At 43.8% G+C, this 18,483-nt stretch overlaps 1 protein-coding gene across 1 annotated transcript in view; it reads right to left on the bottom strand.

Annotated features, from left to right (window-relative positions):
- Positions 1-15,742: 15,742 nt before the first annotated feature.
- The window catches only part of IL16 (interleukin 16), a 482,340-nt gene continuing 479,599 nt past the window's right edge, over positions 15,743-18,483 (bottom strand). Inside the window, exon 19 of the mRNA XM_085644300.1 lies at positions 15,743-16,997. Coding sequence (XP_085500426.1) covers positions 16,804-16,997 — 194 coding nt within the window. The 3' untranslated portion in view covers positions 15,743-16,803. The remainder of the gene's footprint in view (positions 16,998-18,483) is intronic.

Genomic DNA, 18,483 nt, shown 5'->3' on the forward strand with positions numbered 1-18,483 from the left:
CTCTTACCAAGCAATCTTGTGATGATTTGGCTAAATTCTTCTCTGACAAAATCAAAATTATTCATTCTGAAATTGCGAATTCTCTCCTAAACTGCATGATCTCCTCTCCTACCCAGATCAACATTTGTCACAAACTTTCTAGTGATTCTCCCAAATTATCCTGCTGGCCTCCTTTGAACTTAGAAACTTTTATATCCAATCTTGGCACCATTAGATCAGGCTCTCCCAATGACCCTCTACCGGCTTCCATAATGCAATTACTCGACCCCATCCACCTCCAGGTGATCATGGACGCCCTTAATTGCTCCCTCACAACTTCTACCGTTCCTACCACCTGGAAACATTCCATGGTTGTTCCCTTGTTGAAAAAGCCTGACGCCGATTCTCAAGTTTTGTCTAATTTTCGCCCTATATCTCTGATTTCGATTTTTTCTAAGTTGCTGGAAAAACACATACATACGCATCTTGTCAAATTTGTGGAAACCAACAATCTCCTTCACTCATCTCAGTCTGGCTTCCGTGCTGGTTTCTCCACTGAAACCACACTTCTTGGAGTGTCAGAACGATTGCGCCACCTATTGGACTCTGGTGAGACAGTAGCGCTCATTCTGTTAGATTTAAGCACTGCGTTTGATACCATCTCTCACCCTATCCTAATTAACACTCTGGAATCCTTTGGTATCTGTGGTTCAGCTCTTGACTGGCTATCCTCCTTTCTCACGGATCGCACTTTTCAAGTGTTTTCTGCCTCTGACAGTTCTAACACCTTCCCTTCACCATTTGGAGTCCCTCAGGGCTCCATTTTAAGTCCACTGCTTTTTAATTTATACGTTAGGCCCCTGGCCGACATTGCTGTCAACAGTGGCCTAACTCTATTCACCTACGCTGACGATTCTCAAATTATTTTCTCACTTTCCAAATCAGATCCCTCCTCTTCTGTTTCTACTCTTCAGTCGGGTCTACGCCAAATTGCTGCCTGGATGAACAATAATTATTTAAAGCTTAATGCAAATAAAACGGAGGTACTTATCCTAGGCAAACAGAAAGATCTTTGGGGTGCACGTCACTGGCCTAATGAGCTGGGTCCTCTTCCCCGTCCAGTTGACCACGTCCGTAATCTAGGATTTTTCATCGATGACTCTCTGAGAATGCACCATCACGCCACTAAAGTGTCTGCCACCTGTTTTGCTATTCTAAAGTGGCTGCGCAAAATTATTTGGATGCTGCCTAAGGATACTCAAAAAACCGTCGTCCATGCCCTTATTACATCCCGCTTGGACTACGGTAACGTTTTGTTTTTAGGTGCAAACAAGACAATATCCCGCAGGCTGCAACTCGTGCAAAACTCCGCTGCTCGACTTTTATGCGGAATTTCCAAACACACTTCCATCTCCCCCCACCTCCATGCTTTGCACTGGCTCCGTATCGATAAGCATGTTGAATTCAAAGCCCTTTCCTTTATGCACAAAATTAAGTGGGGCCGTGCACCCGACTACCTCCAGTCTCTTGTACGTCAGTATGCTCCAACTCGCACTCTCCGCTCCTCCTCCCTTGAGAAATTTGATGTGCCTCGGTTCAAACTCTCTAGAATGGGAGGTAAATCTTTCGCTGTTTTGGGCCCCTCTCTCTGGAACTCGATTCCTATTGCCTTGCGCAGAGAGCCATCCTACTCCCACTTTCGCTGTGCCCTCAAAACCTGGCTTTTTACTCATTAAATCTTCTCCTTTCAGCATTGTCGTCCAGGCGCCGGGAAACCCTTTTTGGGTAGCTGTTGCGCCATACAAGTTAAATAAATAAATATGTGAAGTAGTGGCATTGCTGGCATTGGTCACCAGGTAATTCTCACCTGGTATCTACTGTCCAGGGTCCACAAAGCCTGTTGTCACCATAGTGACACTGGCACATGTGTCCCTGCAGGCTTGAGCCACTTTTTCATTTATTAAAGGAGTCTGTCTGTACTTGCCCAGGTTACTGGGGCTCACAGTCAGGGACAAATCCATGTCCCCATCACAGATCAAGACTGCCTGTGTCAGGGTTCTGTCTAAGTCAGGATCTCCTTCAGTTCCCATAGTGATTCCCACTACACCCTTTGTCTGGGGACCAACACTGCTAACAGTAGTACTGGGAGCAGGTGCCTTAGGGGCAACAGTGTTGGGGGCTCCACCCTTCTTACAATCACTAGTCCAGTGAGTTGTATTCTTGCAAGATTTGCACCAGGGTTTCTTTGGACCTTCTTTCTTCTTCCCTTTAGGCTGGGACCCACCCTCGTTAGTACTAGTTTGGGGCCCTGTTGAAGACTTCTGGTCTTTAGATTTCTGATCTCCACCCTTTTGGTCTGTTTTCTTCTGATCACCCCCTTGGCCCTGGTTCTGGTTCTTTTGCTTAACCCTGGTTCTGACCCATTTGTCTGCCTTCTTTCCCAATTCTTGGGGAGAGGTCAGATCTGAGTCAACCAAGTGTTGATGCAGTTGCTGGTTCTGACAGTTATTTAAAATCTGTTCTCTCATCATCAAATTGTACAATCCTGTATAATCAGATACCTTACTTCCCCGCAACCAACCCTCCAAAGCCTTAGTGGCACATTCAATGTATTCAGACCAGTCCTGAGTCTGTGTCTTCTGGGTGTCTCTGAACATTAACCTGTACTGTTCAGTGGTTAAGCCTAACCCATCAACTAGGACACTCTTCAGGGCTCTGTAGTTTCTGACATCCTCCTCTCTAACAGTGAGGAGTCTATCTCTGCCTCTACCTTCAAAGGAGAGCCGTAAGATTGCTGCCCACTGGTCTTCAGGAACCTGCTGCACTTTGCAGGCTCTCTCAAGAGCAGTCATCCACTTGTGGATATCATCCCCACTTTTGTAGCGGAGCACAACCTTGGACAGGTTCCTATTGTCAAAGACCCTATCTTTGTCCCTAGGGACATTGCTGCCACCAGTGGGTATAGACCCACTCTCTCTAGGTTGCCTAGCCTTACTCAGTTTCTCTTCCATCAGAGCTACTTCTAGCTCCTGTCTCCTGATTCTCAGCTGAGCTTCCTTCATTCTGGCCTCATGTTCCCTCCTCTGAGGGCTGGTCATCTTTCTTCTGGAGTGACCTTGAGAGCCTCTAGAGGCATGAGAAGCATTAGAGTCACCTGAGTGATTCGTTTGCCTCCCAAACCCCTGGTTAAGTCCACTAGGGAGATCCAATGGGGTGACCCCATTGTCAGTCCCCAGTAGCCTTAGGTTAGCTGGGCCACGTATAACACTTGGCACTGGGCTAGTTCTCCCTTCATCCCCACTACCTTCTGTCTCAGTACCCTTATCACTTTCATCCTCTGTAGTATGATTCTCATCTAAGGGGTGACTATTGGAAAGGGGTACCTCAATAGCATCTTCAGAAGGGGGGCCTCCTGTTCCAGTCCCTAAGGGGCCTAACTGGGAGGCTTTCTTGAGAGCTTTCTGATCTTCATCAGCTTGTAACAGCTCTCTGAGTTCAGCAGAGGTAGGGTTCTTGGGCTGTTTAAGGCCCCTGATATTTGCCAACTGCCTGAGCTTATTTTGGTTTAGGGTAGCAAAGATGGATGGTGCCCTCTGGGGGTCACTCCCAACAGAGATGGGTACATTGGACCCCTCTGCCCCAGCCATTGCTCTTAAGTGTGGGTGGATGTGTTGCAATCTACCTACACTTGGGTTTTCCTACTAAACCTATCTAGTAGTTGTAGTCAGGGTGTGCTACTCCCTTTGCTCTACAACAACTAAGTTCAGTAGAACTTAAGTATTTCTATCTTGTTTTATATGTACCTAAAGGTACCTGTATGATCTTTCAATTGGTAACAAAGAGATTACAGAGGTAAAACACAGCAAGCTCAAATCCAACCGCTGCTCACCAATGTGAGAAGTTGGCCTGGTATATGCTGTTCACTAGTTAAAGTGACCACCTTGTACCATGCCAAGCAACCCTTATGGTGTGGTTGTAAGTCAACCTTTTTGGACTAGCTGCCCTAGTGGTAGCGTAGGCTAAGCAGTCTTTGAGGCTAAACTCGTTAAAGCGTGTTAAGCAAGCTGTTTTACCATATGTAACCCCCCTTTATACCAATGAAAGGACACCACACAGATATATATTCAAAATATATATGTATTTATTACTCAAAGTATCCCCTAGACTTTTTATGAGCACCGGAGCACAAATCGTTAAACAAGACAATGTTATAATATACAGAAGTTGCACTTTATATGGATAGGTCCTGGTGGCCGATCAAACCATATACTAAAATAGTGGTGTAAGTACCACTAACAGGAAAGGGAAAAGGCCTAGGGCCTCTAGAATCGCTGGGCCTACAAGGAGCTAACTTCAGTTAGTGACCAGGAGGTCCACGGGTCGCGTGTGCAGTGAGGAAAGTTACACGCGTGCTCCCATAGGTTTTCAATGGGTGCGTAAAAGTTACTGCTAGAAGGGTCTTCTGGATGGACTACAAATTTAAGATTCAAAACACAGACACTAGAGATGTTTCTCTACACTTGGGCACCGGAGTTCCAGCTTTACCTCACCCACAGGAAGCGGGTGCATAGGCCTCGAAGTGCGTCGGGTTTCTTCTATCGATTCAATGGAGCCTGGTGACAAAGATGCTGCAGGCGGTCGGTCCAGAAGAGATGTGGTGGATCCAAGAGTGGTTTGGAGTTGTAGAAGACCTGAAAGCAGAGGGGACAGTGTTCACAGTCACTAGCCAGTGACCGGCGTGGCACCAGGTAGGTACCAGGCGATGTCGGGTGCAAACAGGTGATGAGGTGTAGCTTGTCTCCGCAGCCACGTGGTCCCTGAAGGTCGACGACATCCAGGAGTCGGTTCACGAGCTGTCCCACGCAGGCTCTCACTGTCGGCGGTGTCGGCGACTCAAAAGAAGCAAACAAGCCTTGGCAAAGGCAGGAGTCATGGAAAGAGAGGAGAGCTGATTATTCTGACCAGCAAGGTCAGAGGGGCTGCTCTTTTGGAGAGCAGCTAGGGCCAGTCTGGAGCAACCAGACCAGTGTCGTTGATTTCAAATTAGATCGCCAAAATGGCCACTAGCCAACGGGCCAGGGACCGGGCAGGCACGTTGAGATGCAAAGTGCAGAGGGGCCCCACGCAGATCGTGGAGATGCTGGAGGGCTCACCTTTGGTGCAGATGCTGCTCGGATGTTGGGCTTCTCAGGACCCAAAGCACAACTTGGAGGGAGCCTCTGTTGTCGCGCTTGCAGCTTGTCGTTGGTCTTTCAAGATGGCTGGCTCCCCGTGTCTCGGTGCCTCCACGGGTTCCTTCTTTGCAAGGACTGTGGATCGGGCTGTGAGAGGTCTGGAGGTCTAGGTCTTGTCAGGCTCTGGGCTCGGGCTCCGGCGGGAGGCGGCGGCAAAGCAGATGTCGAATAGCTGGTTGGTGCTTGCGTTAGCAAGATGGTCACTCCCTGACCATAGGGGAGATTTCCTTCTGTCCTCTGTTCAGCAGAGCGTCGAAGTTCCCGTCTTCTTCTTGTAGTTAAGTTGATTCCAGGATGTCTGAAGTCTTAGGACACAGCTCCTACCTTTAAGCGGATTCTAGGGGCCGGACTACCTGCTAGGTCCCTCCCTAAGGGTGGGACCAGGAAGGGGGGTGGTTACACCCCCAATCCTTTGTCCAGCTCGCCCCAGGTGTGCCCCAGGACCGGTTTGAACTGGCATATGCACCGAGGCTCCTTGTGAGCCTCAGGCATGTCTCATTCCATTCAAGCCCCACCTGACCAATACACAAAATCCTGTCTGGGGTGGTGCTCGCACCTCCCCTGGCAGGAAACCCTTTGTCCACGTCTCCCAAGCTGGAAGGACTCCCAGCAGCAGGAGGGCAGACTTGTGTCTGTGGTGGCAGCATCCATTTTGTGGAGCTGAGGCTATGTCTGATTTTACCCGGGTTTCAGGTACTGTACATGTCGTGTCCCTCTAGAAGGGTGGAATGCTAACCCCGTCGCCAGAATTGGCGAGGGGTTAGTATTCCAATTCGTATGACACCTTACTCGACATGTTTTGATAAAGCCAAACCAAAGATAGCATTTAACCGCGAGGTTCATAATGCACTTAAGAGTATATGGTATGACGATATCTGGAAACGGTAGAAGGAAGTTGTTCCGACCACTGCAGACAGGCTCAGCTCATGCCAGAGCACCATCTCACATGGAACCAAGCACTCTGCCTTCAGGATTGTCAAGGCCTGCCATAGGAGTGACTTATAGGTTACCAGGTGTCCCATTTAAGGTTAGGTATAGGTATACTACACCTAAGTAAGAGGTGGTTACACCAACTTACCCCAGCTGAGTGATCAGCCAGTTGTGTCAAATTGCTAGGCCAGGCCAGGGGTGGCATAATACATGCTGCAGCCCCTGGTAGGCCTTAGATACACCAATGCCCTGGGTACCTAGTGTACACTGGTACAGGGGCTCACAGGGTGATCCAATTCCAATTGGTTATGCACCTAGGGTGCATAGTGTCAATTTAGTTAGAGAGAACAGCAGGCTGGGGGTCTGATTAGCAGGCCCACAGCCTCAATATGTCAAAAACCAGTTAAGCAAAAAGCAAAAAATTTGGGGTGACCATAGGATAGCAGACCCTACTCTCCTACACTCATGGAATGCGTATGCACTGCAGTACTTCTACTGTGAGTTTGCTGAGTTGCTCCCCCCCCCCCAGTGACGTCACTGTAATAAGCATGCATGGCCGCGGCTGTAATGTCAGCTGGCTGCTGCCGTATGTGCGTGCCGTGGGCTGAAATACAATTAAAGTGCTGGACCCCTGGGCCGAAATAATTAGTGGGGCAACGCCCAAATGCCCACACAAAGGAACCGCCATTAGTCCCGAGCGGAAATGCCAGGTAAAAGGAGATACTGTAGCGAGCTGACTAAATGGAGCACGAGAGAGCCCACTGGAGGGCATTGAACTTTGTTTACGGACATGGTGCATGTAGCGGTCCCATTTGGGGAGAGATTGTGTTGCTGGACTATACTTACCAATATGCACCGAGACTCACAGGAGGCCCACTGGGAGGCGGAGTTGTTAAGCATTTAAATGAGGTAATTAGTACCTTGCCACATCTTCTCTGTTCTTCATGTGGGCCAGTGATCAAGGCCTGGGAAGCCCGAAACGCATTTGGCCTGATGTTTCTGCTGGCCATAACCTGTGCTTGCTGCAGCCCTTATTAAAAATTCAAACCTGATGTCTGCACCTTCGTGCGAGGATGACGTTTTTTGAAAATTGTAATGGCCCATCCAGCTGTGAGGGCTGCACCCCCGTGAGATAGAGCAGGTCTGCTGTGACAAGGATTGTATTCACAAGCGGAAATGCTAGGTAAAATGAGATACTGCAGCGAGCTGACTATATGGGGCATGAGAGCGCCCACTGGAGGGCATTGAACTTTGTTTATGGACATGTCCCAAGCAGCGATCCCACTGGGGGAGAGATTGTGTTGCTGGACTATACTTACCAATATGCACTGAGACTCACAGGAGGCCCACTTGGGTCCGGACTTGTTACGTATTTAAATGAGGTAATTAATGCCTTGCAACATCTTCGCTGTTCATCATGGGCCAGTGATCAAGGGCTGGGATGCCCGAAACGCATTTGGCATGATGTTTCTGGTGGCCATAAGCTGTGCTTGCTGCAGTCCATATGAAAAGTTCAAACCTGATGTTGTGTGCGCCTTTGTGCAAGGATAAAGTTTTTTGAAAATTGTAACGGCCCGACCAGCCATGAGGGCTGCACCACCGTGAGATAGAGCGGGTCTGCTGTGACAAGGATTGTAGTCACGAGCGGAAATGCTAGGTAAAAGGAGATACTGCAGCGAGCTGACTAAATGGGGAACGAGAGAGCCCAGTGGAGGGCATTGAACTTTGTTTATGGACATGTCTTAAGCAGCGATCCCACTGGGGGAGAGAGTGTGTTGCTAGACTATACTTACCAATATGCACCGAGGCTCACAGAAGGCCCACTTGTTACGTACTTAAGTGAGGTAATTCATCCGGGTCTGGTGGCTTAGTGGACTAATGCGTCTACTCCAGGGACCTGTGTTCGACCGCATGGTCACAGGTTCAAATCCCGGAGGGTCCACTCAGCCTTTCATCCATCTGAGGTCGATAAAATGAGTACCATTGAGTTGGGTAACAACAAACATCTGTTATTCAGCGCCAAGATACCCGTAGTGGTGAACGTGCGCTTTACAAATACATGTGTTATGTTATGTTATTCGTGCCTTGCAACATCTTCGCTGTTCGTCATGCTGGCCAGTGCTCAAAGGCCGAAACGCATTTGGCCTGATGTGTCTGGTGGCCATGAGCTGTGTGCTGCAGTCAACATTAAAAATGAAAACCTGATGCTGTGTGTGCCTTCGTGCAAGGATAAAGTTTTTTTGTAAATTGTAACGCTCCGTCCAGCCATGATGGCTGCACCACCGTGAGATAGAGCGGGTCTGCTGTCACAAGGATTGTAACACGAGCAGAAATGCGAGGTAAAAGGATATACTGCAGCGAGCTGAATAAATGGGGCACGAGAGAGCCCGCTGCAGGGTATTGAACTTTTTTTACGGACATGTTGCAGGCAGCATCCCCACTGGGGGAGAGATTGTGTTGCTGGACTATACTTACCAATATGCACCGAAACTCACAGGAGGCCTACTTGGGGGCGGGCTTGTTATGTATTCAAATGAGGTAATAAGTGCCTTGCAAGATGTTCGCTGTTCATCATGTTGGCCAGTGATCAAGGGCTGGGAAGCCCGAAACACATTTGGTCTTATTTTTCCGGTGGCCATAAGCTGTGCTTGCTGCCGTCCTTATTAAAAAATTTAAACGTGATGTTGTGTGCGCCTTTGTGCGAGGGTAATATTTTTTGAAGAAAAAAAAATAAAAATATATATATATATACACCCTACTCCATAATAAACAAGCTGCAACATCTCATACACTCCTCTGACAGTGGACAAACAACTACTACCCCCAAAAAACAATAGTAGTCTTTCAGCAGGCCATGATAATCTCACTACTTAAAATATATACACATACAGACATCCACTTATATATTACAAATTAGTAGTAGTGGTTACAATTGCACCTCTATATAAACACATATCTATCTGGGTATAGTATAATAATAGTGAAAAAACAGAGTAGCGCACTCCTTTGGACTGTCGGATTGCTGTGTAGAAAATGGTAATAGGATTGGTGGTGCAATCGGGTAAGTCCTCCTGAGTATGAGGGTAATATAGACGTGATTGCACTCTCTTAGATTAAGAGAGTGTCCCCCTCTTTCACTCGGTGTAAGGTTCAATCATAAATACTTGGGTAAGAAATCATTTCGTGGTGTAGTTGATATCATTAATTTTATTTTCTACGTAGGCTTTCAAAATAAGCGATTTGTCGTTTAAACTTTCCATCAACTTTGAATTATTATAAATACATTCAAAGTGCCCAATGCATTTCGGGCATACAAGCCCTTCGTCAGGGGATAGTGTGCTACGAAAAAAAGGAAACAGGGTATCAGCGTGAGATGCTAAATGCAGGTGTGATAAACTGATACAAGAGTACGAATCTCAAAATATAACCACTAGAATGCAAATGTGTAAAGAGCAGCCTGTGAAATGTACGATGTGAACGTGACAGAAAGAGGTAAACAGTGCACATAAAGTGCTGGTGCAACAAATGCTGATAAGTGTTCAAATTTCAGTGAACTGTACTATGTGAACGTGGCGAAGAGGTGACAGCAAGTGCAACGGATACTAATCGGCATCCTAGGTTCAGTGAACTGTGCGATGTGAACATAGTGAAGAGGTAAACAGTGCATTAGGGGCGTTAGTGCAACGGCTAGTGATAAGCACATGGAGGTGCAATTAAAAACACGGGGTAAATCATACCATGCTGGTAAATGATCGATTGAACGATCATAGAGTGCAAATGGGTGATAAAGATCGTGCCGAGCAGAGGAATCAAAGATGACGCGGTTACAAGTGTGAAACCGGGTGAATAGGTGAGTGAATACTCACATATAGTATTCATAATATACAGTTTCTGGTATCTGTGAAAGAGACAGAGATACCATTATCGCAAATGGATAGTAACATAATGCGAACGTAATAACGGTCGACGATTGAAAGAACTTACTTGAAGCTCAGAAACGATGTATTCAATACGTTACTCAAAACGGTGTCGGGAATTGTGGATAGCCGGATAATGTTCCCGGAAAGGGATATAGACATCCCAGTGGACCGAAAGTGACGAGTGTAACCCAAAAGGAATTCTGGGGCGTTTCAGTGAAAGGAGCTATGTGAAAGAAAGACTCGTAGTTCTGTGACCTGTGTCAATTAGTTATGTTGAATCTAATAATATGGAGTGCGGTGGATTGCGAGGTGCCAGTTATGTGAAGATGTTTTTCTCATGTATGAGAGGAAATTATTCCATGAAATTGCAGCGTGTCAAGAAAAAACTGTAACAGAATGTGAACTTAAATATCAAATAAACTTATATAAAGATAGTCTGAAAGCATGAATAAACAAACAATGTGAAATAAATATACAGTGACTTGTATAGTTCATTACGATAATCAAGTATTTAAAAGTACAGGATGCTGGGGGCTGTGACGTCGGACCATAGGGTAGCAGAGGGTGAAAAAATGGCTCAACAAAAACAGCTGAGGTCACAACGTTCATTGAGCCCCTTTGGATTGATGGAATCCATTCTGTCTATCCAGTACACTTCTCTCTGTAGCATGAATTGTGTATTGTTACGTCCTTTTAAGATCGGTACTTGTTCAAGAGTCAAAAAGCGCAGTGGACTAATATCATGTTTGAAAAGTTGAAAATGATTAGCGATGGGAGATTTGGCGTTGTGTCTTCTGATATTGCTCTTATGTTCATTCAGTCTCATGCGTATTTTGTGTTCTGTCTTACCAATGTAAACCAAACCACAAGGGCATTTTAACATATAGATGACATTTTGGCTATTGCAGGTGGCTGTTACCCTTAGTTTGATGTTAGTTCCTTTGTTGGGATGTTGAAGAGTGTTACCCTTTATGATGGAGTTACAGTTACCACAGTTGTAACATGGTGTGGTTCCTTTGAAAAGTGGTTCGTTTAGGTTCTTGGTTGTGGTAAGAATTTGTAAAAGGTTTCTTGACCGTTGGTACGCAAATCTGGGAGGTGTATCAAAGATGTGTCTGAAATCTGTTTCAGTTCCGAGCATGGGCCAATATCTTAAGATGGTATTTTTGATTGAATAACTTTGGGTAGAAAATTTGAATATAAACACATTTCTGGATTCTGCACTATCTTTAGGTTTGTTCCTTAACAAGTTTGGCCATGTGATTTTGTCTACTTTATTGATGGCGTTTACCAGAATGTGTTCTGGATATTTCCGTTGTATAAATTTCTCTATGCATATGTCTCTGCTTTCTTTATATAACTTCTCAGTGCTGGATATTCTTTTGAGTCTGAGTAACTGGGAGTAGGGTAGATGTTTTTTGAGAGAAGGCTGATGAAAACTGTGAAATGCAGTAGATTGTTCCGATCTGTAGGTTTAATGTATACTTGTGTAGTAAGGGTTCTGTGTTGTTAGTTACTATGGTGTCCAGGAATGTAATTAGATCCTTGCTGATAGTTGATGTGAACTCGATGCGATGGTAAACGTTGTTCAATTCTTCAATAAGTGTTTGTAAATTCATGATAGGTCCTTGCCACAATATGAATATGTCATCGATGTACCTCTTGTATAGAACAAGGTTCTCTTTCCACTAATTTTTATTCAGAATATGGTCCAACTGAAATCGGTACATGTACAGGTTGGCGTACGTTGGAGCGGCACAATTGCCCATCGATGTTCCAGAGCATTGTATGTATTAGTTCCCAGACCATTCAAAGTAGCTATGATATAGCCTAAAGTGGATCAGTTCCATTAGGAGAATTTTTAGATCATCAAGTTTATCGGTGGTCAGGAGGAATGATTCAACTGCCTCCATGCCTTTGTCATGGGGTATCGATGTGTATATAGTGCTTTCACATCTATGGTACAGAGGATGGTTTCAGAAGTGAGTTTATCTTGGATAGTTTCTAAGATGTTTAAAAAATCGGTGGTGTCTTGAATGTATGTACTCATGGATTGCACCAAAGGCAGTATATGTTTATGCCAGGTATCTTCCGATAGGTTCATGCAATGAATTGATGGTAGAAACAATAGGTCTAAACGGGGGTATTGTTGCGTGTTTGTGGATCTTAGGGATCATGCAAATATAGGGTATTGCAGGGTTGGTTTTGATGAGGTAATTTTTGTCTTCTGTAGTGATTGTGCCCTTATCAATGGTAGCATTTAGAATAGTTTGAAAGATATTTATGAAATCATTGGTCGGATCGAACGATAAAGGCATATAGGTATTAGTATCTTGAATGTGATCATTGACGTCGGAGTCCATGATGACCATTGCCCCTCCTTTGTCAGCTTGGCAAATGGTAATTTCTGTTTTAGCTGCTATTTGTGTAAGTGCCTGTCGTTCGTTTGAGTAATATTGGTATTTTTGAGTTTTTTCTGGTTGGGTATTTTCTTCAATTCTTTGAGTGTAATGGTTTCAAAGGCATCTAGCACCTTGTGGCTTGTGGTGGTCATAAATGTGCTTTTGTTGCCTAATCCCATTAAGGTATTATCTCGTGGTCTTTGTGTGGGATCCAAAATGTTATGTTATTACGCCACCAACTTATATATCATTGGTGAAACCAAGAGTTTGACACCTGGCGGCTTGTTCTATCTTAACCTAACACAGGCATTTACTTAGTGTGGCACCATCAGCTTTACCTTTATGGCATTACCCAGCTGGGCCACCATTCCACTTTCTTAACAACAGATACGGCCCCTTGATATGCATCCTCTTCCAACTACAAGGCTATTTGTTAGTATGACACAGTGAACTTTCGCTTAATTCCAAATACGTAAGCTAGACAAATCACTTATGAATTTCTTTGAAATTACCAATGGACATACTTTGTGCTGCAGAACCTGACTAAGGATTGGCGCACTGATCTTAGAACAACATATGTTACTACTTTGACATTGATATAACTAGACGGACATCTTAACGAGATGCCTGCTTGGCTCATCTAAGATACGTTACCTCACCACGGGTCTACTTTCATTCGAGCCTTCACATTTACAACCTTACTTTACCGATGGTAGCCTTGAAAAAGTCACTTAGAGACAAAACATGTTTCGGCTGTTATCCAATATTGAGCATACTGAAGATTGGCTGTTTCAATATGAATGTGCTGAAGATTACAGAACCCTTCTTTCTTCAACAAATCATACAATTTTATCATCAATACGAATCCTCACTTTATGGACTTTCTAATTTTCATGAACTTCTAATTAAGTGTGCCATTTGTTTTTTGTAGTTCTCCTTTATGATATCAATGAATTCTGAGGTGACTTGCAATATCTTTATACGACAGGGGTATTATTCTCCTTAGACAACCATTGTACCATAAACACACGCTGAAAGTCTCCTGTAAAACCTTGTTGTTTTTTAGTTTTTTCCTAAAAAAAAGATATTGTGTTTGAAGATATTTAGAATAAATGTGGAATCTATGATTTGAAAATAATTTTGCTGCAATGCAGATTGTATTTGGCAGTACAGTATATGTTTTTAATTTTGACGTAGGTCTTTTCCATAAGGGCTGGAGTCTAGAATATTTGAAAACATAGATAGATCCTTAGGGTCCGATTAGGATGGCGGAAGGCCCACCACCGACGGGCCGGCGGTCCTTCGCCATCACTAAGCGATTTACCCACTGCCCAATTAGGATGGTGGTGGGTACCGCGGTGGATGCAAAGTCCGTCCGCCACTACACCACCAAAGCCACCGTCCATCAAATTAGGATTCTTTGGCGAGGATGGGATTTGGGGGCCCCCCTTGTTCTGGGGGAGGTGTTGCTGCACTGCGGGGGTACCCATGGTACCCCTCTGCATTTACGTGCACTGCGTGGCAGGCACCGCATGGTGCCTGCCACACAGTGCAGGGAAATGCAGTGCATGCCATTTTAACATTGCCAACGGTGCTGCAGTCAGCAACACCGTCCGCAATGTTAAAGGCCCGGGATGCGCCCGCCATACTGGCGGGCACATTGTAACATGTGTGGTGGAACTGCTGCATTACTGGCGGCCGGTCCCAACTACTGCAACGATGGCGGGCAGACTCATGTCCGCCCGCCATCGTAATGAGCCCCCTACTTTCTTGTAATGAAGTCTCATGATGAAAGAAAGAAATATGCTGGCATATATGTCTCTTTATCTAAAGCTATGGGGTAACCCAGTATCCTTCAGAACCTGGGCGTGTATGATACAAGTAACAATCGGTTCCGTCGGGTATTAGAACAATTCCTTTGTAATATTCGTTATTCAATGAAAACAAAATGATTAAGGCAAACGACTTGAACACAACAGAGATTAAACCAATTTATCTCATTCATAGAGAAGAAAGTATTTTACTTCATATTTGCAAGTCTTCAAACAAATTCAAGAATTATCATGGCATGAAGGCTGTCCGATAACTCAATTGAAAAGGCGGCACATTTGGGCGTGATTATAGTGACAAGGTGAGTGACGTGACAAAGTGACAGGGTTTGTGTATTATACAACAAGGTGAACCAATACTGTACAAATGATTACATAAAGAAATATTGAGAAGCCGGTCTAATTATAAATCAAATGATAGCGGTCAACCTAGCATGGTCAATAAATTACATAAACTGGTGTGCTATGGAGCCTGTTGCATGGACCAAAAATCCATCGACGTTTCGACCCTGACAAACTGCATGAATTAGAGATGTCAACATGGGTCTTCTTCAGGACAAAGGAATGCGATGGACAGCTGGTACTGTTGAGCTACATGTGGTATACGCAAACCTCAACCCCAAGACCTTGGAAGAGTGAACCAGGGGTTCAGTCCAGCCGGTGGTGAAGCTGGGTGACCTGATAGATTGAGGCCGGGAAGTTGATTTCCTTTATGCTCAAATGGTCTCAGCCAGGACAGTGGGTGACCAGTTACAAAATCGCTGTTCTGTACGCTTGAAAATTGAATCCTATTCCTAGCAGGAAAATATGGTCGTCTTTATCGTGCCAAACCGCAGCGTCATGAAGGATCAGGGCTGCATTGTGTCTTGCTGGTGCTGACTCAAGGCAAGACTCTGTGAAGTGTCTAACGGGCCACTGGACTGCGCGCAGCCAAATGCCACGTTTAGCGTGATCCGTGCAGCAGATCAAGTTGTTTGCCTTAATCACTTTATTTAATTGAATAACGAATATTACAAAGGAATTGTTCTAACACCCGACAGAACCGATTGTTACTTGTATCATATATGTCTCTTTGGCAGCTAATTATGTTAAAACAGATTAGGCAAAAGAACTGAAAAGCTATTTATCCCTTTAAAAGTCACTGTAATTCTGCTCAAAGACTAGCCATTCATAGTGTCTGCTGACTGTGGCAACTGTTATTGTGATGTCACAACTCAAGTTTAATAATTTACTATATATAGGACAGTACCCGTGTCACTTTCACACTAGAGTAGAGATACCTCAACTAAACTTTGCTGTGAAACTTATAGACAAGACTTTTACAGCGATTATTTATCTGCATTATATATTCATTACATATCCAAAGACTAGTACAGATAGTAACAAGGAGAGCCCGGGTAGTCGCTTACAAATGCCCCAAAACATAATATATTAAAAAAGATTGTGTAAGTTGGTTATGAGATGTTTATTGTAGTACAAGATTCATCAGTAAACTGCAATTGTCCGTACAGAATATTTTTATCTCCTTCAGTTTTTGATGGGTTCATCAACAGACTTAAAAAGGATATGATAATTTAAGGCAGCCAGTCGGAGGATTATTGGACTGAGATATTTTCCGAAGAAAGAAATCGGTAGTGAAAAGTTAAACTGTGGCTTGACTGTGCACTCACCAACCTCACACAAAGTAACCTCCCACAAAGTTACCACCCAAGAGGTCTTTGAAAACAATCGTGGTTCCATAAATTATAGTTCTTTATGCGGTGCCTATCCATTTTTATTTATAAATACTTTGACTAAGAAATAACTGTAGAGTTCTGCTTCAAAGTACATTAATTTGGAAGTTTGTAATACAAATTTCAGCCCATTGATTAGAATACCATTAAAGGGATTTTTACTTCATTTGGCAAACATTATTGAAGTTGTAAATGCTAAATACTTTCAGTGACATATTTTCTCTCAGAAACGAATCACCTCAATATTTATCCAGCTGCACACGACTTTTTGAAAATAAAAGTATTATCATAATAGGGAAAGAAGCAGAAAAGCAAAGAAAAATATCCTTTTATGCTACAAGAGAAACTATATTCATGAATAAAATAAATTCTTTTAATAGCAGATATACAGATGGAGTCCAGAAAAAATTCAACTTATTGCACCCTGGCCTAAAGTAAAATTGGTTATTTTAGCACCAGTGTGTGCAGTTATAAAATGCATTTACATAAATTATATGCTCTTGGCAAAAAATGTATCACTCCTTTATATTATCTAAAATATATATATATTTTACAATTCTTGGGTCCTTAACAGCTGGTTATGAATACTCATTCTCCACATAACGACGAATTTAATTAGGGCATTCGGCAGCGGGACATGTTCCAGGATGTTAAGGGGTCCGCTGTGAAATATTAAGTGGTGTATTTGTCCGCAGAGTCCTCGCCAGGCCAGGTGGAAAATGGTTTTGAAAGTCGCCCAGCCAAAAAGTATATTCTTGTATGTCTTCTGCTGTTTTTCATTCCTCAGCAACAGCAGACGTGTCATTGGCAGAAGTTTCACTTTTTCTCTTAAAAGTGGCCTGCACAGGCCCATCCGGTAGGATTTTGATGACATTCCAGGCCTCAAATCGGGTGAGACCCTGCATGGTGTGCGTGTGCACCTGTAAAATCTCGTCCCCGGGCTGAAGGAGGGTTTGTTCTGCTTCACCACCTGGGTAAAAAGAAAAGAAACCGTGACCTTCGAATCCGATGCTATCCAATTTCCAATGTTTTTGTAATATACTGCACTGCACATTTCGATTTAATTACTGTGTTAATTTGTTATCCACTGTAATGTTTATAAGAAAATAACCTTGAATATATTTGCTGAAAAGGCAGCTGCAATAAAGTATGGCAAAGATAGCATCGTAAAATACATCATAAACGGGCTTAATGTTTCTTTTTATTTACACTTTAATTGTAAACCAATACCAGTTATCAATAACGGAACAGATCTGCGATGAGTTTAATAAGTGCTGCTGTGTCAACTTATACACATTTTAAGCGCCAATATTTTGTCATCACCATCAAAAATCAAAACACCCCCACACCAAATTGTACAACGCACCGTTGGCCTCTAACGTGGTATTATTATCAAGCATTGCTTCTTAGTGTTTTCTCAGTGCAACACAAAACAGAATGCACCACAACCCCTGCTGCTGGAAAAGATTTTTGACGATGCAATGAGCAGGGTGGTTTTAATTGGCACATGTGATCGGCTCTTTCCTTGTCCACCTGGTGTGTCATGTGGAATTTGCTTATGCCCACATGTGGAATTTGCTTATGCACAATTGCCTTAATAGTGCAGCTCATCCCACCATGCCTTGGCTTTATGTAATATTTTGCAGACTGTGGTTGTATGATCAGATAAACCACTGTCGGCCTGGCAGAACTCAAGTTTGTGCTCTTTGTGGCTCCCCTGTGCGCTGGACCAACGTGACGCAATCTCAGACTGTTGTGCTCGTAATCCCAAAGACTCCCCTTTGAGCCCGACACATCAACTAGAATATGACTTTACAACATATAGAGATATATATTAAATGTACTCAGCATGGTGTGAGATACGGTGCAAATATTTATTTGTTTCGATATAATCTCCATGAGAAAGTGACATGTTGATTTTGCTTTTTCTTTCCCTCTGCATGAGGTGTAGCACACGCCTTCCTATTAAAACTAGGTAGTGACTTAATAGCCATAACTATGACCCCTAATCAGAAAAATTAAAAGTACACGCAGAGATTTATATCAACCTGAAATTAACTTTACAGTTTTTTCAGTCAGCAAACATTCTTAGTAGTGCACACGTACAGTTGTGCCAGACACAAATTTCCAGTTGTACTCCTGGGAATATATTGTGACATTTCCTGTGCTCTTCTAGTCCACCCCTGTAGAAAAATATGCAAGGCCACTTCACAAAGGTAAATTTACATGTGTAGATATACTCAAGCATAGATCCACTTCCACACCTATGTGTAACTCTCCACTTTTTTTTTTACTACTAACCATTTTTATTGCAAATTTACACTCAGGTGTAGATGTATGTGTCTCCAGCACTCCAGTAGGGAGTGGAGCCTCCTACAATTGAATTTACAAATGTAAAGCTACTATTAATAACTTTTCATCTGCTGGTGGAGAGCTCTTTCCACCACCAGGAAAGA

The sequence above is a fragment of the Triturus cristatus genome, chromosome 3_1 (assembly GCF_964204655.1).
Source record: "Triturus cristatus chromosome 3_1, aTriCri1.1, whole genome shotgun sequence".
Lineage (NCBI taxonomy): Eukaryota > Metazoa > Chordata > Amphibia > Caudata > Salamandridae > Triturus > Triturus cristatus.